At 38.8% G+C, this 23,409-nt stretch overlaps 2 protein-coding genes across 13 annotated transcripts in view; one reads left to right on the top strand and one right to left on the bottom strand.

The window, feature by feature from the left end:
- The window catches only part of LOC113904279 (serine/arginine repetitive matrix protein 1-like), a 42,004-nt gene extending 39,039 nt beyond the window's left edge, over window positions 1–2,965 (bottom strand). For 2 of the 9 annotated variants that reach the window (XR_003514465.1, XR_003514468.1), the window contains exon 1: window positions 2,436–2,646. Coding sequence is in view for 2 of the 9 variants with exons in the window: in XM_027561230.1 (XP_027417031.1) it covers window positions 1,144–2,160 (1,017 nt within the window). In the remaining 7 variants the exon portion in view is untranslated. Of the gene's footprint in view, window positions 1–980; window positions 2,187–2,435; window positions 2,663–2,859 lie in introns of those variants that run through there. The other 7 variants (XR_003514466.1, XR_003514467.1, XR_003514471.1 and 4 more) reach the window with 5 other exon arrangements.
- Window positions 534–23,409, top strand: part of ZFHX4 (zinc finger homeobox 4) — a 205,168-nt gene continuing 182,292 nt past the window's right edge. For 2 of the 4 annotated variants that reach the window (XM_027561225.1, XM_027561228.1), the window contains exon 1: window positions 535–973. The gene's annotated coding sequence lies outside the window, so the exon portion shown is untranslated. Of the gene's footprint in view, window positions 974–3,237; window positions 3,326–23,409 lie in introns of those variants that run through there. The other 2 variants (XM_027561227.1, XM_027561226.1) reach the window with 2 other exon arrangements.

Genomic DNA, 23,409 nt, shown 5'->3' on the forward strand with positions numbered 1-23,409 from the left:
CAGCCCGGCACCCTTTATTTACATATATCTGCATATTTGCTCAGGACCCTGCATTTCGCCATTAAAGTGCTTTCCTGGACGTAGCAGAAGTAACTCAGCAGAGAAAACCTTTCCAGTGCCCTCACTCTCCTATTGCTGCTTAAAGCTCCCTAGTAAACACATCTCTGGTCCAATAATAATTACTTTGCCTCATTAAAATGAGAAAAAAAAATTTTTTTTTCGGAGTGTTTAAAGGGCACGGCTTGGGAGGTATTTGTGTTTTATTTTCTCCCCCTCCTTCCTGAGTGAGTGTGTGTGTGTGTGTGTGTGTGTGTGTCTAATGAAGTTTGGGAGTCGCGCGCACAGGGGCGCGTGGGGTGCGAGCCCCGGAGGTCCCCAGTCCCTGCCCTCTCCGTGGTCGCCGCGTCCCGGGCTCCCGCCGCAGCGCTCCGAGCTTCGGAAGCCGCGAGGCTCTGGGGCTGCTCCGAGTCCGGGCTGCGCGTCATTTGCAGTCTGGGGAATGTTGATCACCTCACTAATTACACCTCTCTCTCCCCCCCGCTCCCTCTCCCTCTCCCTCGCTCTCCTCTCTCATTCCCAGAGTGCATATCGGGAATAGACACACAAAGACATGCGCACTCAACTTAATCAGCCATTTTTTTTAAACAGGGCTAAAACGATAATAATTAGCAGAATAAAGACATATCGGATTTTCATTTCCTTTCCTCCTTTTCCCAACCCCTTCACAACCAAACAGCGAGACCGCGGTCGGCACATGCTTTAACTCCTCCCGGATCCCCGAGGACCGCTCCATGCCCCCCACTTTCTGCTCCAGCGTTTTGATTTTCACCCAATAAAGTTCGAGGATTATTTTTTTATTTTATTTTTTTTAATGAACCCTCTCGTTTTACTTGGATGTGATCAGCTGTAAGTAAAATAAAAGCAAAACAAAAAAGAGGCGAAGATCGAGTAGGAACTGCAGGGGAAATGGAAAGTAAGTTTTTTCTTTAACTTTTATTGAGTAGTTTGTGTTAAATTTAGGTCGAGTATCGATTATCTTTCCAGCCTGATCTTGCACAATCTTTTGATATTTCGCTCCCTCTCTCTCCCTCTCCGCCTCTCTCCCTCTCTGCCCCCGGCTCGCTCGCTCTCGCTCGCTCTCGCTCACATCCCCTCAGCCCGACCATCTCTTCCGCTCTGCCCCCCTTTGCTATCTCTTCCCCCCCCCCCTCTTTTTTTTTGGCTCCAGGATTTGCTCCGCGGAGGGAGGGAGGGGGCACTGAAGGATCTGATTTTCCACTTTCTTGCGGGGAGCGGGGGGGCGGGATGCGTTTTTCGGGATTTAACTTTTGGATTAAGTGGCGGATCATCCACGTTTGGCCGAGCAGTTTTCTCTCCTTTTGCCTGTCTTTTCGGGTTCTGTCTCCACTGCGAGCCCGGGGCTTTCTCGAGGCGCGGGGAAGCTGTCAGCTCCGCGTCGGCGCGGACATTGCCGGCGGGGTGGGGGGGAGGCGCACCCCCGCGCCCGGGTCGGGATGCCCCCTTCCTTCGCACCCCTCCTCCGAAAGTTTGGAAGGTGATCGGTGGGGGCTCGGAGCCCATCTCTCCCTGTTCCCCTGCCCTCCCGTTCAGCCTCGATTTTCTCCTCCTCTCATCATCCACCGTTCCCTGGCTCAAGTTCCGCGAAGGGCGCTCGGTGCGCGGAGGCCGGGTGCTCAAGTGCGCCCTAGGGCAGGGGGTTCCGAGAGGCTGGGGCGAGTGCCGGGGCTGCAGGTAGACGCCTGCCCGCCTGAGCGCGAGGCGGCGCGGACCCGGGCGCCGGAGGACGCCGGGCAGTTCCGTTAGGAGGCAGGATCGCCGGGCCTCGGGGCCGGGAACCCGCGAGGCGGCCGCAGCTCTCTCCCGGCGCTTTCGCCGCCGGTTGTGCCTTAGACCGGAGGACAGCTGCCCGAGGCCGGGAGTCAAGAATCTGGGGTTGTTTTTGTTTTTTTTTTTTTTTGGCAAAGGGCAAAGGGTGTGTGTATGTGTGTGTGTGTGTGTGTGTGTGTGTGTGTTTATGGTTGGGAGAGCTGTGGCCGGTTGTGAGAACTGATTTATTCCCCGGTACCCCCGCCCCTCACGCCCCCCGAAAGGGGTTCCAGGTCTACAAACGAACTTCACCTTCTTCGCCTCTCCGGGCATCAAGTGCGCCTTCCGGCCCGGAGCAGCTAAAGGAAGAGGGGCTGGAATGCGTCGGGTCTCGCCTTCCTTCTACTTCTATCTCGTTCCCCCCTCCCTCCCAGGCTTTCTGCTCTTTTCGATCGGAAAAATAATAATAATAAAATTTCTCCTGGAATTGGATAAAGTTTCTCTGCCGATACCCAAGTTCCAGAGGAATCCCCACCCTGTCCCCCTCCCCCCCGCCACCCCCGCCCCAGCCCCGAGGACGGTGCACTGGTTTGTATTTCTTTTGTTACCTGCGATCCGGGCGGGGGGCTCCTTTCGGCCGCTCGGGCTGGGGTCCGGCACAGAGCGGAGGCTCGGGCGGGCGCCTTTGGCCGCGACTCCTCGCTCCCGCGCGGTTGTGGTGAGGTCTTAGCTACCGTTCGGTGAGACACCCTCCTTGTAGGTACCAGAGGTTCAGATCGCGAACACGGATCTCCCCCCCCCCCAACCACACACACACCCCGACCCCTGCACACACACAGACACACACACTCACACTCAACACACTCACAGACACACATATTCTCCCTACTCCCCCCCACCTCCAGCCCCCACCTCGCCTTTCCCCTCCCCCCTTCCAAAAAAAGCACACACACACAACAACAACAGCCCCCCCAAACCAAACAAAAACCCAAAGACAAGTTCACTGGCGGAAGATGGTGGATTGACACTGACTCAGACAGAGGCAGGTTCACCAGGAAATCTGGCGGTCCCGATTTCTGACAGTTGCATTTCCTCTCCTTGAGTCCTCCCCCCCCCCCTTTTTTTTTATTAACTCTGTTCCATGTTTAATCAAGGATCATGTAGATGGCAAAAGGAGAGACAGAGAGAAGGGAGAGAGGAAGAGAGAGGAGAGAGAGACAAGAGACAGAAGGAGGGCTTTTTTTTTTTTTTTTTTTTTTATTGTGTTCTCCTGGATTTTCAGTGGCTTGATCCCTATAAACGTGGAGTGGTTAAAGCTCATATGTAGTATTATATTTTTAGTTGGGTGGATGGATGGAAGAGTCAGGGAGAGGCTGCGGCTGCCGCTGCCTTTTCGGGTGTTGCTTAGATTAAGGCTGAGACTTGGCTGCGATTGGGACGCGACAGTGACACGGGCATCGATCGCTTCCATTGAGAGCAATGCAAAAACACAGCCCGGGTATGTAACACTCTCGGTGCCATCAACACTTGTTTTACTTTATATTTACTGGCAAAACTGACAGAGCAAGCTCAGACTTTCTCTCTTTCTTTCTCCCCCCCCCCCCTTTTCTCTTTTCTAACTGAAGAATACAAACAATTGGGTCTAGAAGTTGTTGGAAAGGATGCTTTAAATACAACAGAAAGGAGAGATTGGGATTATTTCACTATCTCTGTGACTGATTGTGTTTTAGAGTTTTTCTTCTCTACAGAGGAGCATGTTAAAGAAAAGGAAGGTTTTCTTTTTTCTTTCCTCTTCTTGAAAAAAAAAAAATCCTTGAGGGAATATTTGATAGTTTTCAACGTTTGCGGTTTCAATCAGCAGGAAGGCACACAAAAATAAAAGATGGCTAGCCAGCTGTTTTAACCTCTTGCACCTGGCTTCAGTGTGGGGATCATAAGGTTTATACAAGTTAGTTGTTTTTTTTTTTTTGAAAAAAAGATTCTAATATTTATGGCATAAACTGGAAAGAGAGTATCACTGTGTATTTATTCAGTAGCTGGTTGCTTTTGGATTTAAAAAGTAAACTCATATTTAAGTGTTTTCATTTTTATGGCAATGAAGATAGAGTCAATGAAATATGGGGGAAATACCATAAATCTGAAAAGTGAAATGTACCTAAGGAACAAAGAAAGGTCAGGTAAACCAGCTGTGTAAGTCAAAGCAATAGTACCAATTGTAGAGTAAGCAGGGAGAGTGGACTCCAGGTCTAGGAAGTGAAAGTTGCCACTTAAAGTTAAAAATGAAGGAAACATGTTCAGCCTTATTGTAATTTTTTGCAGTTTTTAGCAGATGAGTCCAGATCTGCTCATTAATTTTGAGCTAGTTGGATTATTTTAAAAGATGCTGCACCAGCAAAGGAAAACATAAAGGAGGCTGAGAAAATCGCTGTTTAATATTGCAGAATTTACTGCTTCCATTCTGACCATGAGCCTAAATTTACACAATGAAATTTGATTATCTCTAATAACAATATTAGATCCTGCACTGGATGGATGAGAATTGAGGTGGTTTTGTTGATTGCAAGGGTTTAATGTTGCATTTCAGAATCTGATGTGGTTTGGCCTCCCTTCCATTAACTGGAAAACCCCTGAGGTTTTACAATTATTTCTTAAAGATAATACATTTAAGATTGCATTGGTAGGCTGAAGAAAAGTCATAAAGGCAAGAAGGGAAGCCCTTAATAACTCTTGAGATTCAGACATGTTCAGCAGTTAGATTGGCTCTGACTTCACCAAGGGTCGACAATGTGTCATTTCCACGAAGCCAAATTGCCCTCTGCCTATATGATATTAATGTGCAAATCAATATTTCAGGGATTAAATTTCCCTTCTTCATTTTTTATGGTTTCTACCTCAATAAGTCTCAAGTCTATTAGAAGAGGCTGGATGATTTAAAATCTTTCACTGCAGAATGGCTTGTCGTCGTAGCCTTGTTTCACTAGACCATTTTAGGAATTTTGTTATAAAGACTAAGGGCATCCTAAGTAAGTTGCTAGGCAATGTAGAGGCAGGCTCCATAGCCTAAAGTCCTTGTTCAATTAAGAGCTAAGAAGTATTGGAAATACAATATATATGTTTATGTACTATATGTGTATATGCACACATACATTCTGCTGCTTTAAAAATATTATGTTAATCACCTATTGATTAATTTCAAAATCAATTGAAGTTCCTTTCTTATTAGTGACTTGTTCAGCATTCTTGAAGACTGTGTTAATTTTCTTAAAGAGTGTACATGGATTAGCTTGGTTGTGAAGGTCTTCGGGAGGGATTTTCATCTAGCAATATTTTCCCTAAGAAATATTTCTAGAAACCATTGTTGTGAGAGTAATAACCAAGTATTGTCATCTATCGTTGTCATGGCTATCATGGCATTTTGGGGCTGAGAGATTTAGCTGCTATCTGTTGAAAGAGGCCTTCTTCCATTCACTTAATGTTAGTTCCTAACACTTAGTAGGCTTGATGTTTCTTTTAACCCTCTTGGAGAAGCACTACTATAAAAGAAAATATGTGATTTGATGAGAAATAATACAAAGCAGTAATTTGGGAGGTCAGAATAAAAGATTGTGACTTTATCACATAATCTTGGGAAGGCCTACTGTCTATCATTTGGTGGTGTTTTATAGTCTAAAACCATCTGGACCAAGTTCCGCACAGCTGCACGAATTTCATATGTGATAGAACATTTTTTCCATTCAGTGTGAAATGTTCCTTCCTAAAACACGTACACCAGACTCGCTTAATTTAGTCTGTTAAAAGAAATGCACATGAAAAAGGACAAAAGGCTCTTTAATCTCTGCAAGCTGTTTGTTTTTCTTCAAGATTCCTGTCTGTTTGGGTTTGAAAAGTCATGTTTATTGAGGAGATGATTCTGAGGTGTGACATTAAAATAATATATGATTTTTGGACTGGTGGCCACGCTCCTGCTTCATTTGCAGAACTACTTTTTATGCCTGTCAAAACACAGAGTTAATCTATCCTTATTTACAATTAATCTCAATAAAATTAATCTTAACTATGCTTTATTCAGTGGCTTAAAATATCTAATTATATTCAATTAACTGCTGTCATAGTAATTAACATTGCTTAATTGCCTCTGCATATATTTATGTAAAGCTCATTAGGTGCTGCTGGCTCCTTTTTCCTTTTCTACTTGCTATTTTTGCTGTTGTCAAATCATTTTCATCTCCCAGTGTTCAACAATGTCAGTGACAGCAAATGCTTCCTTCACATTTTTCTTGAAATGAGTGTTATTACTTACCTATGAGTAGATACTAGTTATGAGTCTCTAAAGATGAATCCACTCCCCTCACCCCCAACCCTTCAATCACTGTTCCCTTATCCCTGGTCCCTAGCACACTCACAAAATATTTTCTGTCATTGTTGCTAGAAATATGAGAAGCCAGGTTAAGCTTTGTGTTTATAAATGAGGAGCCTCTCTGTGTCTGCCTAGGGGCTGTACCCATAGGCAGAGTTGTGTTGTGTTTTTTTTTTTCCCTCTAAAACCTTTCTAAGGGTTAAAGACTTGGCCAAGGTTCAAACTGAAAATCACCCAGGGAAAGTGCATGTGAATATGTACAAGTTTCATGTAATTAGTGCTTAATTATATTAACATATGCAAATTGTCAACTTAGAAGCTTGTTGAGCTGGCAAAGATCAGCTAGGCACAATTGCTGTATTGTTCTGAAACAATAATGGATTTCAAGTTGGATTGTGGAAACACATAACTAGCTATCTAATTTAACTCATACCATGGTGAAATTTCATTAGTCTCCATGGAAACTGGTTTAATTGTGCTGACTAATGTTCTGGGCTGCAGAATGTCCTAAAAAGAAAGCGTTGTTTGCCTAATCCACCTTACAATGACACTTGTTTGTACATGTTTCCCTTGTGTGAGAATTTGCATATGCAAATAAATAGTTTCTCTGCTCCATTTGTCATGGCTGTTCATTACCCATGAAGAGGACATTGTTACTAGGCTGTGACTGAGTCTCCCAAGACAGGCTAGTGTCAACCAGTCCAGCTACATTCTTTCATAATTTGTTTCTGATTAATAGACCAGAGTGAGTCTCCGTGTCTTTGGGCATCTGCAATGGGAAGGTCAGTTCTGTCACAGAAAAGAGTTTCTGCAGTAACTGAAGGACTTTTTCTTCTTGTGATTCTTCCCCTTTTCCCGCTCATTGGTTCACATAATCATATTTAAAATAACGTATTCTTACTCTAAGAATGCCTCTACTAATAATCTCTAGTTTCCTAAAGCAAAAAGATAGGAAAAGAAAGGAAATTCTGTTATTGGAATATTAATCCTGTTTTTGACAGAAAGGTAAACTGATATAATTGCTTTTCAGTTGAAGGAATGGGGGTTTATACAAATGTGAAAGCATCGGAAAAGGATTAGCATTTTTTTGCATAATGAAAAGCTCTATTGAATAGGGTTCTGAATGGCTGACTGAATGACCGAGATGAAAAGAAGATGAAAATGCAAGCTCCTCTTTCTTTATGCCTATGCTCTGCTCGCTCTAAAGTTATGTTTGTCCAAGACTAGAAAAAACAAGCAGGGGCTCAGATTTCAGCAACTTTATAAGATGCCCTGAGTTTTCATCATCACTGGGAAGTAATATGTATGACAATAGTGTAGCTAGAGAATGATAAACAGAGGTTTGTATATAGAAGAGTTTTCAGAAACATATTAGGCTAGCCAAATATTGACTATTGGGTATCAAGAATTCCCAGCACTTTGCTGGCAAAAAGGTATTTCAGAAGAGGCCAGCAATATGGTGTGCATATCTCATTTAGTTACTTCTGCCCCTTCCCTCCACCTATCTGCTGTAAATAGTTGTTTCAGCTGGTAGAACACTTCACTTGGGAAAGAGTTGTGTGTTCTGATTTTTTGGCAATGTTGTGTTTTAAGTGGCCTGTCAGCTTTGGGGGCTGGGGTGGGCTGGTAGACCAGGATACAGAGTTATTGTCTTAGGATTTAATTCATCTTCATGTTGCTTTGTAGGTGTATCATGTATTTCATTTTGAGGTAAGTCTTTTCTAATGTGTCTGAGTACTCTTGGAAATATTTGCAGTAGGGTTTTCCCTTGTTACTAGTTAGGGCTGTAACTGGTTATCAGTTGACAACGTAATCAGGGCTCTTAATGATGTTTCTTCAACCATAATTAGGGCAGCTAAAATACTGTAAGTGTTAAGACACTTTCAAAGGTGGGAATTGGCTCTTTTGTACATATGTAAATCAACTGCAGTGTGAATAATTATTTATATATATACATTATAAACAAACTCTTTCCGGTTTGGGGGTCACCACAAATGAGCTATTGAAGGCTGCCCCAGAGTAGGATTGAAAGAGTCAGCCAGATATTAAGTTAAATTGTTTTGTTACTAGATTGTAGAACTTCTATTTGCCTCATCACTTTAACGGTTCAGTTGCTGAGGTACTATTAAGATGGTTACATGGAAACTTGGGAAATCAGAAGTGTTTTCACGTAAATTAAAGTATAAGGGTTGCCTCTTGAGTACAAAACATTGTAAGGGAAAAGTGTTTGATCTCTGTTATATAAAGTCACCAAAATTCTTTACTAGAGCCCTTTAAAAAATTTGTCAAGAAATTCTGGATTGTTTCAGAAACTTTTATGGTTAACTTTATGGATATGCTTGCAAAAAGTCTTAAAAGAACAAAAAAATCCACATGGAGGCTATTCTTTTACATGTAGCAGGGCTTATTAAGGTATTTCCATAAGAAAAATGTGTTAATTTAAAAAATAAATTCATTTATATTTTAAGACATTGTTAACCAAGCACCATGTGTTGTAACTGGCAGCTTTCCAGTCACCATGAAGTGGATCACACATGGGTTAATAGTAGCTTATGTGATGTCTGCATTCTTAGGAAATGGGCAAAAACCCAGGGTATTCTGATATCAAGATTTTTAGGAATCAGACAGAAAGCAGAATATATGTTTATATGTGAACAGATGGACACATGTGAGAACTAGAAGTGCACAGTTTCTCTTGGCACTTGTTTTACTTATCCTGATGATATAACCAAGATCTTAGTGCACTCACAGTCTTTGATGGCTAAGGACAAAATGGTCTTTTAATGAGGGCTCAATGGCATTATTTTCTTGCATACGGATTGTTCCCCGTGTGATCTTGGGGGATTTGATGTTCTGTTAATTCCCTAGTTTCAGAGGTTCACAAGTTGCCTTGAAAGTTTGATATGGTTTCATGTTTGACATACAATCCTCAGTTCAGGAATGGCCGCTCCCCACTTCTCCTTACACTTTTCAAGGCTTGTAAGTGAAATAAAATATTTGCCATTTGGAGGCACTTTTGAACGTATGCACACAACTTAAAAATGGCTCTGATACTAAAGTCGTATTTGGCAAGCCGCTTATCTCTGATATAATTAGATACTTTAACATTCTAGAGATTGAGAAAATAAACAAATATAATTTAAGAATCTGGGCAGCTTGACTTAGTTAATATGTCATAACGCCCTGAGTAGGTGTTTTAGTCATTCAGGCCAGGGGTTCACACACTATCGTCATATATTTAGATGATTGATCAGTTCTAATGTTTGCTTGTCCTGGGGAGGCGACAGTGCACAGTTGATAATTTTTGAATGGTATGCATTATAGCACGCACCTCTAGGATGAAGTTTATAGGTTCCATTGTGTCCTAGCTGTAAAAACAGAAAGCATTCTGCAAGCATTTACTCAGATCTAAATCATTTTAACCAGGGAAAATTGACTTTTGGGTTAAAATATGCATTTTATAACTGTCCATAAAATTCTTTTCCTTCACTGTAAAGAAGAAAGGAAATCCATAGCTTCAACAATGTTAAAATGCAAAAACATATGAGCTGGTGTATGCCACCTGGTTGTATTGTTAATAACAAAACAAAACTTTCTAAGAAGGAAGCCCATAAAGAATCGTAAAATTTGCCTGATTGGAAGGATAAATTGAAGAGGCCCAATCGTTTCCCAAAGTACCTTCATTAAACCTGAAAGGCTTTATTAATGTAGATTTTCTACAGTATAGTTCATAGTACTTTTCTCCCATACATTTAGGAATAAAGCAATTCATATGTAAAATTTCCTGGGCCCAGAAATGAACCGAGAGTGAGTCATCCTTTTTGGTTTAATAGATACAAACTAGGAGTATAGACATCACATGCACGCACGCACGCGCACACGCACACACACACACACACACATATACACGTCTATGCCCCTTTTGCATGTTAATGTGTCTCATTCCTCTTTAGATGTGTTTATAGGCATAGCCTGAGCATTTCCCTCTGTAGACTAAATTTCTTTCATTTTCTAAGAACTGGCCAAGAGGATCGCAACAGAAAAGAGCAGGTAGGATATAAGACAACTGGAAAGTATCAAAGGGCTAATTCCTGGGAACTGCCTTAGAATTCTTCAATTCAATCAGCTCATTTTAAAATATGAGATGTTAAACTCTGGAGAAGTAATTGTTGAGTCAGCCAACAAGGCAGGAACATGTCAGGAGAACTCAGCAGTCCCCCGCTTAGGACTAATGGTCACTCAACTATATAGGCTACTGAAAAAGGGGTTTGTTCTGTGAATGAAGGCAAAGCTGGTGAAAATGGGGAAGAGAAGAAAAGGAAAATGGGCCATGGTAATCCAACAGTGTTGCTGTCTCCTCTGAGAGACTGAATTCTCTCTTACTGAAAGGAGACCAGTAGAATCTGGAGGGCCTCTAACCAGTGTGACTGGAAGCATATTTTTGCATGATGTAGGAGGTTAGGCTGGGTACTTTGAATGGGCAAGATGAGTCTATGATTCATAAAAATACTGATGATCTCAGTGACTTAAAGTGTGTTCTTAATAACCATGAACACGGTGTGAAGAAGAAAGAGGTTTCTCTTTTGTGGAGGGAAAGTAAATGAAGACAATGCTGTGATGTTTTAGAAGCAGCATAGTGTACAGAAAGAATGACACTTAGTTTAAAACCAGACATTCTTTTGATTGTTTACTTTGGATTCCTTTTTCCTTTTTAAATGAGACTGTTTATTTTAACTTAAATCTTAGATATTTTAAAATCTACTCCATTTTTTGACAACTCTGTGACCAATAGAGGTCTTTTTAGATCTATAAGACCCTTGGGTTAAATTCTTGTTATAGATGACCTTATCTAAGTCATTTAATCTTTTTGAGCCTCAGATACCTCATTTGTATTTCATAGTTGCTGGAGAGCTTACCTAAAACTAATGTGTTGTGAACATAAAAGGAAGTGAATGTATACAGGGCTGACACCTTATACTTCCCTTTTATTATTTTCAATAGTTGGTTTTACTATATGCTCTCCTGAAGGGTATTTGATACAGCAAATCTACATAGACCTTTTGAGTAGAGACCCCCCCCTTTTTTTAGTTAAAAAAATTATTTATTTTAATTGGAAGATAATTATAATATTGTGATGGCTTTTACCATACATAAACATGAATCAGCCATAGGTATACATGTGTCCCCACAGGGAGGGAGATAGAAATTAAGCAAGGAGGATGCCTAAGGGGTAGGGCCAAAGGGTGGTCTCCTTCTTATGTTTTCTCATTGGCAGATACCTTGATATCTAGGTGGCTATTCCTCCACCTTATTATCTGCTCCTCCTTTGTCACAAGTTGCTTTGGTTCTGAGGGGCTTCTAGATGTTTTCAATGCATTTCTGGGGTCTTTTTATAAGAAGCAAATTAGAATAGAAATAGTGTTTAAATAATTCAAACCTTGGTCTATCTGCAGGAACTCAAGATTCCAGACTGTCCATTATATACAATAATAGAAGAGACTACAAAGCTTATTTCAGAATTGAAGTTGACCCTTCCTATTTGTAAGTCTTTGAATTAAAGGCTTTTCCAAAGCTACATTAGGTGTCATAGAATCCCTTTCTATATACTTGATGTTATGATATTTTGATGTGCCATGAAAGAAGATTAAATGCTGTTTACCTGGCACCATGCTGACCAAAATTTATACCGACCTAGAGAAAAGATCCAGTTATTAATAACCCAGGGATATTACAGAACCCTTAAATTTTCTTGTAGGGATTTTATAGCCAAGTTATGAGTCTTCTCTTGGCTTATCTCGTGAAGAAGATCACAGTCCTTTATCTTTCCATAGGAATGAATTACTCAGAGGAGGACTACCCACGTTCAAAGATGATAAGATTCATGATAAGGTTTAATAAATTTATAAACACAATTTTCCACCCTCAACTAAAATATATTTCTCTTATCGTTTTTCTTTTTGATTTTTAAATTCATAATAATTTCCCACTGTGATACATGTAAGATACACACTTAAATTATTGTTTATATTTTTATGAGAAATATAAGTGTATTTTGGATAACAATTTTCCAGATCTGAGTTTGAAATTTGCTTGACATTTACAAATAGTTAGTTAACAATCTTTGCTCAAGTTTTTCTTAAAGGTGTATGTCTTGCCTGTGTTCTGCTTATTTAGAAGTGGCCCTGGACTTGACAGTTCATTTGAAGCACATTTATTTAAGGCTAAGCATTGATTGAATACTGATAGAGTAAGGATATATTTCATTGGAAGAAAATAATTAGCATCTTAGCATTTTTCAGAATGTGCTTGTTTAAGTTTCTTCTCAAATAAATTTCAGCCTTCATGAGGGCAGCACCCATATCTGTATAGTCACTGTATTCACCGTGAGGGACACTACTGGCGAATTCTTGGTAAATATCTCCAATAATACATGAAAAAATAGATGAGTGTTAATAACAAACATAAATAGAATACTTCAGTTTACTATACTACTGGAATCTGCCTCTCCTCTTGAAATCTAGTTGTTGGAAAAAACAAAAAGTTCAACCTTAAAAACATCTGGGTCTGTCTCGGAAAATTCCATAGGGAAAACTATCTTCCAGCATAATCTAAATGGGTTTTTATATGAGAACCATAGATTGTTGCAGTCAGAAGGCATACAGCACAATCCCCTTGTTTAACCCATAATGAAACTGCAGCTCAGAGAAGTTTCTGGGAACCATCACACAACTACAGGGCACAGCCAATGAGAATCCAATGTGTGTGTAAGTGTGTGTGCATTCCCTTTAGGAAATCGTTGAACATTTTTTACTTCAGTTGGCTCAAGTCCTCCCATATCCAGAGATTCTATAATATTGGGAATAACTTTTGTGATGCTGGAGATATTTTCATTTGTGGAATTCTTCCAAGCAAAGGAAGATTTTCAGTTGGTCCAGTTTCTATGATGACCACAGGGCCAGCTGACCGCCCTGTGATTGGAAAGCTTAACCGCTTGAGATAGGACAAGAATTGCCTGAAAGGTGACAACTTGCAGGAAAAATGGGGTGGGCCATTCATTCTTGAAATGAGGCAGGGTGCAGATTAGGAATCGTTGTGGTTTGCCAGAAGTTGCTGGTCCTAGAAGCCTGTTTAAGTGCTCACTGTCAACAAGGAAATCATGGGCAGCACTTAAAGTGGCTCACCTCTGATTTATTCATAAACCTCACACGAGCACTTGGCTTTGTTCTTGCTCTAGTAAGGGGGACTGATGCCAATAAGCACTGGAATAAAGAGCTCCTTGCATGGTCCAATAGTGAATAGCACTTTACCTCAAAGCCTGACCTCCTTTCCCAAGGTCTGTTATACCATAGTCGACTCTGATTGGCTGTGTGTCTTCCGCTGAATTGAGAGAAGAGGTTATAACAAGCATCGACTCTGTAAACGCCATAGTATACATAACAAGATTGTGTAACTGGAACTTGGGTTCTAACTTAACCTAAAGGTTGTGGCATTCACGCTCAATGGAAAGGCTTCCTTTTCCCCTGTTTTTAAAGCTTGAAGAGTTTCACATTGAATAACGGTCAGAAAAAGATTGCTTCTTTCTAATTGAAGAAGACAATGACCTCGGAGGGAAATGGGTTTTGACAATCCCTTTCTCCATTAAAATGAATTTAGAGAGATTTAATAACATAGGGAATTAAGGGTTCGAGAGTAAAATCCACCCTACACGGGGATAGAAACAAAGAAATGGGCTTGTGGATTGATTAGCCGTTTTTATCTGAGAAGCTTCATTTATTTATTTATTTTTTTAGTGCCACTTCACAGATCATGCTCCAGCTGCCCATGGGAGGGGAAGGGGCCTTTAATAGACAGTCCGCTGGCTGGTTTGCTAGGGCAGAGGTTGAGTCGGGTTACTTAAATCCTCAGAGCAACATGCTAGTCTTTTTTTTTTTTTTTTTCCCTTCCCTGATCCTGTCCACTCTGGCTTTCCTTTTCCTCCTTTTGATGAAGTTGGTCTCTTACTCCTTGAAGTGCATATATTTACACAAAAATTTCCTCAAATTTTCACAACACATTAACCCAGAAGAGCCATATTAGGAGATGGTGATGAGAGTTAATGATATATCTTTAGATAAAGCCTTCCTCCCGTGCAATCACATCAGAGTCATCAGCTCATTTGTCATGGCTGAAGTGAAAATGTCAGGACCAATGAGTGTATGAGTGCTGAAGGGGGCGAAAGGGCTTTGGGAGAAAGACATTTTTGTGCTGGGAGTTGGCCATGGCTTAGATTTAGCTCCAGGGAAATACTGGGATTAGCCAACACTGTGTACAAATCCTTAGCATAACAGAATTAGTTGGGAAAATGGAGAGGTGGGGGTCATGAGGATGGGCATAATTCTGGAGACATGCTCTAGGCTGCAGGCCAGAAACTACGGTAAAGAATGAGGTATTTATTAAAAGTATTTTTAGACATGCGTTGTATGCAGTCTCATTGAGTCCAGCAAGATTGAAGTGGTAGATTTGAATGGCATCAAGGGAAGATCTGCCATAATGTTCACTAAATATGTATATATGACTTTTTTTTTTCATTTTTTAAAAATTGGCAGGTAATTGCTTTACAATGTTGTGGTGATCTCTGTTGTAAATTAATGTGAATCAGTCATAATTATATATATATATCCCCTTCTGCTTGGGCCTCCCTCCCTCTTGGCTTTTGTTTTAAATTTAGCTATATTTAAATAATTTTGACCCTAACATTTAAAGATAATATTCATGCATAAAACAGTTTTGACAGTACCTTAAGAGTGAAAGTTAATAATTTAAATAACAGTAATGATGGTGAAATACTTGTTGCATTGTAGGGCCAACAGAAAACCTAGAGGCTAAACTTTCTTTAGGTAGACTTCACTCTGAAACTTTAATTGAAAAGTAACTGATTTTCTCTAGCTACAGAAGTTCTTATCTTTGATAGGCCAGTACTAGCAGATTTATTTCATTTTGGATCCAGTGAACTGTTCTCTTTCAGATAATGTACCCATACAACCCTTTCTTGTTTAATTCTATTGATTTACAGTGTTAAAGTGAAATAATCTGATACCTGTTTCCTGCCCTTTGAGTATTTGTCGTCAAAGAGGCTGATTATTTTTTTCCCCCAGCTCTTTAGCAGTTTTAAATGTATAATTATCATTGCATGTCATTTGATAGCTGCACTAATTGCTGCCAACTATTGTCTGTTTGCACTTAATGCTGAAACCTGATCAACATCCTGCTTTGGTTGATGTTTGGTGGTAAACTTTAATTAACTCTTATTGCATTGGAGAAGAGTTCAGGCTTGGTGCTAACTAATCATTTACCTTCATTATGTCCTGACAGCTCCACTTGTTCTTGGTCCTAATAGATACACCAGTCAGTAAATAAACCTGCAAACCTCATGCCTTGTAGTTGCTCCATACTGATATTTTGCTACTTAAAGTATAAGATAATTGGGCCCATATAATTATTTAGTTAGTTTAGTATCTCTAGTTCTGTAGACACTAATCTTAATTGCCTCTTTCATGCTGGACAATTTCATCTTAATAGAAACTGTAGATTTGAGATAACATTATTCCTTCAACATGGTTCCTATGAACATGCATCTTTTGAATCAATACAATTAAGCTTGTCTCCTGTTGGAATTCTTGTCATTATTTTTCCTGAAATACTTTTCCTGTAATGATATTGAAGTTAAAGTAATCAGGTTACCAGCAGATCATGTAAAATTCAACTCAAAATTGCTGGCTGCTTGATTTTAATTTGTCTGACATCAAGTTTGTTTGAAAAGGGATAATATGTGGGTAAACCAAGGAGCTTATAATTATGGCTGACGTTTGTTTGTTTATAATGAAATCTAATTAAAGTTCATACATTTAAAACACAAAAGTTAATTACTGAATTGCTCACTTCACTTAGGGACAGCAGTCAAATTAACTTTCAGGCCAAAAAAGAAGAAAAACACCCCACACACGTACACAGAAAGCAAACAAAAGGCTCTTCATAATAGAAATAAAATAACCAACCAATCTGAGTGATCAAACATATATTTGCCAATATTTCATCCAGAAGAAACCTGGCATTCCACTTAGGTTCTCTATTATGTTAGCCCTAATGTGGTTTTTACTATAACATGATTTAAAATATCTACATGGGATATAAAAAGAGACTTGTATTTGATAGATTAAGAGTCTTGGATAGTAAGAGGCACTGGTAGTGATTTAAGAAATTACGCATATAACTTTCTTCATTAAAACTATTTTGAAATCATGTGAAATCATTGAAACCACTGCTCAGGGAATAGGAATGTTTGCTGGAATACCTGACTTGTGATTAATTTTATGAAGATAATTATGGTAGGTTTAGCCTGCAAGGAATGACATTTTTCAAAAAAAGATTGTGCTTACACTACTACACTGGTGTTATGTTGGTTATGAGATCATATTGGTGGGAATCATGAAATGCAAATAACTAAGCAGTTGTTTTCTCCTTTAAATATTTAGTTGTCAGTATTTAATAATGAATTTTGTATCTTAATAGACAAAGAAGAAAAAAAATGCATGTATATATAAGGATATATTGTCTTCACATTGTATATGAGAAAAATGTATTGTGGAATTGCTTTCACTAGTCTGGTAAATCTGAAGTCAGATATTCTATAGTTATAATTACCTTAATGAAACCAATTAAGATAAAATTTTTAAATGTCCCTATGTGACAACATAAAAGCATCATCAATTAAACACTTAAATTGGGTGTATGCCAGAGAGATTAGTCTATTACATTTTAAAGACTAGAAACATAAACATATACAAAACTTGGCAAATATTATTTATAAATTTCTAAAACTAATTGATCCAGTACATGTTTTCCCAAGGAAAACTAAACGGTTCCATGTTTAAACTTTCCATTTCAAAGTTTTATTTACTTGAAATTTCAATTATAGTTGGGATTGAGGAAGAGAGACTTGAGAGGGGAAAATGATTCTGTCCATTATTGAGGTGCTTTGTAAAACTGATTATAATTTACATAACCTTTTAGTATTTCCAGAGAGTATATTTATATGTGTTTTAATATAACACTCATTGATTGATTTGTAGATTAATATTTATTTAGGGAAGAAAAAAGGCTCATAGAGTCATTTAACTCTAATCCAACTTTGCATAGATGAGACAAAGGGAAGATGATTAATACTTAAGTATATGGCTGGGTGATGGCATTCAGAGGTAACTTTCTCTTCTATAAAGAAAGCAAAAAGAAAAGTCAGTATATTCTCACAGTATTGGCAAACAACAGCTTTCTAGTAATGCTTTAGCTGATTAGGACATCCTTACCCTTTAATGAAGCAATCACTACAAAGCCCCAATGTCAGTATCAAAGAAGAATCAGAAAGAGGCACTGAACATAATTACAGTTCATGTCCTTGTCTCACACCAATGCTAACTATTCATTTTCAATTAGAATGAATAAGAAAATTAGAAATCAACTAGATTGGTTAAAAGGACCAAAGTTTGTTTACAGAGGATAGCTAAAGTATTAGGTCCATCTTGCTCACTGATTATGAAATTTTCCTGAAGCAAACAAATAAAATGAGTCATATAATGGTGTAATTTGGTTAAGGAGAGATTATTGATTTCTCTCTAAGAAAAGTAGCTGGAGTTTGATTAAAGTCACGAAGAAAACTGAGGAAAATTCCTATTTCCCACAACTAATCAAATTAAGAACTATCAGAACCATTGGCAAGGGGTACTTTTCCTCTTTAGTTCCCCAACACATGTACTTAATGATTTGTGATTGTCATATAAAGTCCATAGAGGTTTAGAGATGAGAGAGAGAATGACGGAAGATGAGGCGGGGAAGATAGGAAGAGAAATAAAAAGAAAAAACAAGAGACAGAAATATCAATTCTAAGAGTCCTGTTTATGAGAAGGAAATAAATCTGTGTTGAATAGTTAATTTAGGCTTTAATGAGAAGAAAGAGGAAAACAGGGACTCCGTTGACTTACACACTCATGTTTGTCTTTGTCAACTTTGCCTCTTTAAAACTCTGCCTGGCTTAGGTGCTTACTATATTTGGTTACATCCTTCTATTCAAACTTAATTACCTTCTCCCCTTTGTCGTGACATGGGTGGAAAGTTTTTTGCCGTGTCAGGAGAGGTCGTCACACATTCTTTTGCAGTTCTGTTCATTAATTCCTTCTTGCAGAAGCATTTTCTCTCGTGCTGGGAAGGTAGAAGTGTGTAACAGAAGAGCCCTGAAACATCAGCAGGAAGCTCTAAGCTGGTTAATGCAGTATAATTGTCTGGACATAGACTGGTCTTTGTTTGTGTGGTTCACTCCGAATCAGCTGTAATTAACTCCAGAGTGTTTCCAGATTGCCAGCAAAGAAAAATTACAGCTTTTCTGTTTTAAATTGTAAAGCTCACAAACATTAACTATGCAGATTGCTTTTACTTTGATATATTTCTATCCTGCAAGAAAAAACAATAACCAAAAAAAAGCTTATTTGCCCCTCCCCCACCTCTAAAAATGTGCTTTTGTTAAGTTATGTGATTTAGTGTCTATTGGAACATAATGGCCCCTTAAGAGTTGGGTTTGAAATCTTTTTACTTAATATTTTCAATCCTTTGACATCCTTGCATTTGCCTCCCTTCTTGCTAATGTTCTTAATACTGAAATGGGAAAGAAGTTATGCAGTCTTTTATGAAATACTGAACAGATCCAAAAATAAGCAAATTGCAGAGAAAGCTGAGTAAAGAAAAGCACCAGCAACTGACTTAAAAGACTGAGATCAAAGATGCATTCTGATGTAACTGATGCTTCTACACAGGTACTTTACCTGTGTTTTTGATATATCAAAAGCCAGACTGTGAGAAAAGGCCAATTTCACTACTCTCTCATCTTGGTCAGCACACCACACCCTTCTAAAAGCTTCTGTACAGTAGTTTGTAATTATGAATTCCAACATGGGTAAAAATGAGGTAGCAGTGTGAGCTAATACAGCCCAAGACACAAAAGATCTGTCAGCAAATGATGCAAAAAAGAAAAAAATCCAGCCAAAAATCTTTTTTTTTCTTTCTTCTGAATTTAACAATAAGGAATTTAAGCTTCAATGTGGCTTTAGCGAGCGAAGAAAAGAAGCTCTTGGTGTCTGCATAATACCACTTTGATGGATTTTTTTCATCAGCTCTCTGTACGTGGCAACAAATAAACAAGTATAATTATACTTGTGAAGGTCTATTCATTGCTTTGTCAGCATTAGATATATGTGCCGTTTTCACACTGCGCCTCTCTTTTGTCTTTGGCTAACTCACTATGACATATTGATAGAGGATTTGGAATGGGGAAAAGGCCACAGCAGAGACAGTGATGACCTTTTGGAAACTTGATATAATTCAAGGATTTTTATTTATTTTATATATATATATATATATATATACATTTTTAGGATTTGTGACTTATTACCGAATTCCCTTTTACGTGACCAACTTTTAACCCGTTCAAAATGAAATAAAGACTCAAAGTATCATGACATGGCAAAGAGCGGATGAGAATAAAAACAATAGGCAAAAGGGCACAGTGGTCTGTCTTCTTTCCCAGCACTTTGCTGAGTGGCTAACCTAGCATTCCTTTCCCATTATTCTGTCCTCTTGATCAGATCACGTTCTTTTTAATCATTTCACAAACACTGTCTCACTGTGTCACCAAGGAGGGCTGGGACAATCTCAATTAAAAAACAGAGGTAAAACTGGCCTCTCTGATTTTGGGTTCTAATGGGAGCCCTGTCTTCTGAATGCAAAGGAATTTGTCTATTGTTCAGAAAGCACCCTCTTCCATTAGCAAGGCTTCTAATAGGTGGGTTTGGTCATTTAGCAGAGCAGAGTTTAGGCAGAAGTGACTGCAGGACGACAGTAAGGCAGAATGAGCCATAAAAGTTCCTTTCTGCATGTTGTCCATTAGTTCCAAAAAAGGGATTTACGTGATCAAAGTCACTGATCTTGTGAATTGCTGAGAATACCCAAAACTGCGTACATGTATTCTAAGCAGACCAGCTAGTATGTATTGTTCTGAATTTAGCATTAAAATTGTATCAGGTTTTTTCTTTGAGATTTCTTGAGGACTTGGGTGATTTTTTTTTTTTTAATAGAATGTTTGGTAGTAGAGAATAGTAATTGGTGAAGACTAAATAGATAACAGTTAAACAGGTGAAGCAACTTTTATAGTGCATCTACATGTTATAAAGTTATTTTGGAATGAATACTCTGGTATAAGTTAGATGGTTGTCTTTGTGGTCTTTTAACTGGGACTTATAAACTTTAGTGTAAATTTCCTAAATAGGTCATGTTGTTAAAAGAAAGATCTTGTCTGACGCTGGGGACAGTGAAATCACTTAACATCATCTTTAGTGTCATGGTACATATTGATCTAAACAACTTTTTAACTGCACAAACTAAAGTGATTCCATCAAAATATGCTGGTAAACACCACCATGGTCATAGTATATAACTACAAATGTAAAAATCAGGTCATCTACTACTAGCTCTAACAATTCAGATAGTTTTATTACTGTTGCTTTTGGAATGAAATGTAAACTTGTAGAGAATACTTACTATTTTGATTGTAGAGAAGACATACTAGTTTCTGATTAATGTGTAGTTTATGAGGAGAACTTGATAAGCAATTTTGTGTAAAGTTATGTGGGAGTGCTGTAACAGAGTATGTCCTATCACATGGCTTTGTCCTGTGATTGATTCTGTAGTATAGTTTTCATAATTTTTGTCTCATATCAATAAAGTCACTTTTGATAGTTACTCCTGATCCCATGAAGATATAAAAAGGTAGGATCTATTAATACTTCATATAGAGAGACACTGATGAGACATTGCAGAGTCCATTTGGCATCTGGACAAGATTATTAACTGTGCATTACATACGACTCATTTGAGGTGCATTTAGCATGTGTCATAATTTTAGTAAGTGTTTTTGTCAGCTGAGAACTGTTCTAGGTAGGGTATAGGTAAAACAGGAATTAAATAATAATAGCTCAGAAACTCCTTTATAAAGCTGTAAAGTGTTTGAGAACTTTTCTCACTCTTGTAATTAAGGTGAATAATCTTCCACATATCTGCCTAAGTCATCATAGGAAAGAAAGAAAAAAAAAGCTTCTTTGAGTCCTAGAACTTGATATTTTTATCTAGGATCATTAGTTTAGTGTTATCACCTTGCTCCCCCTCCAAACCTCGTTTCTCCCTGCCTTCCTCATTTCTTTTAGTCTGGCATGGGACTTTATTTTAGATATTTTGGCTACCTTCAGTGTTTATACATGGTGCAGATTTGGTAAATGCAAAGGTAAATATGAATGTTTGTGGACTAATTAGAGAATTATTAGTTTTTCATGCTTATGGTGATTTATCAGATTATTTCAGAGGATTTTAAAAGCTGCATGCATGCCATGAAGATAATTAACCTGGAGCACCTCAGTAATTAAAATTACACACCACACTTTGTGATGTTTGATTTGTGTGCAATTAGAATGTCATTTTAACCATCTTAGATACCAAAATGAATTTTGATTTCATTTTCAATCTGTGCAGCTCTTTTGATGTATTTGAAACTGATCACTTCCTCTCTGATTTAGCTGGCAAGATGAAATTTGATTACAGTAAAGAGAGTATTAAGAAGTTATTCTTCATACTAAATATGCCACTGACCTCCAATGATGTCTTTCTTCTAGAAGAACTTTTAAAAAGGAATTTCTAAAATGCTTAGTAATATTGGTGAGCCCAGGGTTTTGTTTGCTTCTTAGTTCTCTGCCCCTGCAAAGTCTATGTAATAGACGATAGGGGTGGGAGGGAAGTCCATAGTGAATCACTGGGTGTCCATCCTCCCCAGTATAATAACTAATGCAGTATAGCCATGTCAGAGGAGCCTGGCCGGCTACAGTCCATTGGGTCACAAAGAGTTGGACACAACCAAAGTGACTTATCATGCATGCACGCATATAGTCATGTCCACCTTCCTCATTTCAGAAATCATCAGCATACCTGAAAGTATTGATACATCCATGTAAGAGGGCTATTTGCCTCGAAGTTCTGGGTCCCTTCAGTTTTGAGATTTGAAAGAAGATGGCTTACCTTTTTGATAAAATCAAGGCAGTGCCTATGCCGCAGACTGAAAAGAAGCACTAAACTTTCAGAACACTCAACTCTTGCGTACAGTGCCATCATTCTGCAAATGGAGAGATGTGCAGGGACTCAGAGGCATGTCAGCCCTAATCAGGCTGCTATGCCAGTAGCTGAGGTTTGCAGGTACACACACAAGTGAGCATACACATACACACTCACACACAGAAGGGGAATGCAGTTTTACTGTTTGCCTACCTTTTTCCTGGTACCTTCCCCTGCTACTCGAAATTGATACGGCTTTTATGAGACCAAGTGCTTCTTGGTCTCAACAAAGAGAGTTTACAGTCAAAGATGCTTGCCTGGAAAAAAAAAAAAACTAACCAAAAAAAAAAAAAATGATGGAAGTAATTTCATCAGATGTGCTTGCATATGATTTGTTAAGCCAAGGGAGATGTTGATTGAGGCCGTGGTTGAAAGATGGGCGACTCAACCAGGATTGATAACATCAAAATGGTATCTGGAACGGTGTTCATTACGTATTGCAGTGGGGAAAAAAATTAAAAAAGCAGAGTGAATACGATTGTCCCCTAGGATGGGAGGACCGGTTGCAGTAAATATTAATTTCTGTTCTGGTGCCCATTGAGGTGACCGAAGTGTGGGAGAGAATTGTGATTGGTGCTTAATCAGGGCCAGCCAGATACCTGCTGAGAGCTTTCACACAAGGAAGATTTGTAGTAAGCTGATTTACTGGCAAAATGAAAACCAGAGAAGAGTTTGGTCCGTGCCGCCTGTGACTGTAATATTTCTAATTTTAAGGTTCCTTTATGGTTGGTCTCCCTCCCACCCTTATATCCGCACCCCCCCACTTTCCCCTACCCCCCACTTCTACTCACTGCCTGATAAAGTAAAAGGTAAATTTTAAATTACAAGTTATTTGTGTTGTCCTTTTATTCCCGCTGTCGTCTATGAAAGCCATTTGCATTTCTATTAAAGTAAAGGGGGTTTTAAAGCTTTTACGTATATTATATCCATTTTCAGAAAACAGGAATGAAAAAAATATACAGCTTACTGATACGAATTTTAGATTTGTG

This window comes from Bos indicus x Bos taurus, chromosome 14 (assembly GCF_003369695.1).
Source record: "Bos indicus x Bos taurus breed Angus x Brahman F1 hybrid chromosome 14, Bos_hybrid_MaternalHap_v2.0, whole genome shotgun sequence".
Taxonomy (NCBI): Eukaryota; Metazoa; Chordata; class Mammalia; order Artiodactyla; family Bovidae; genus Bos; species Bos indicus x Bos taurus.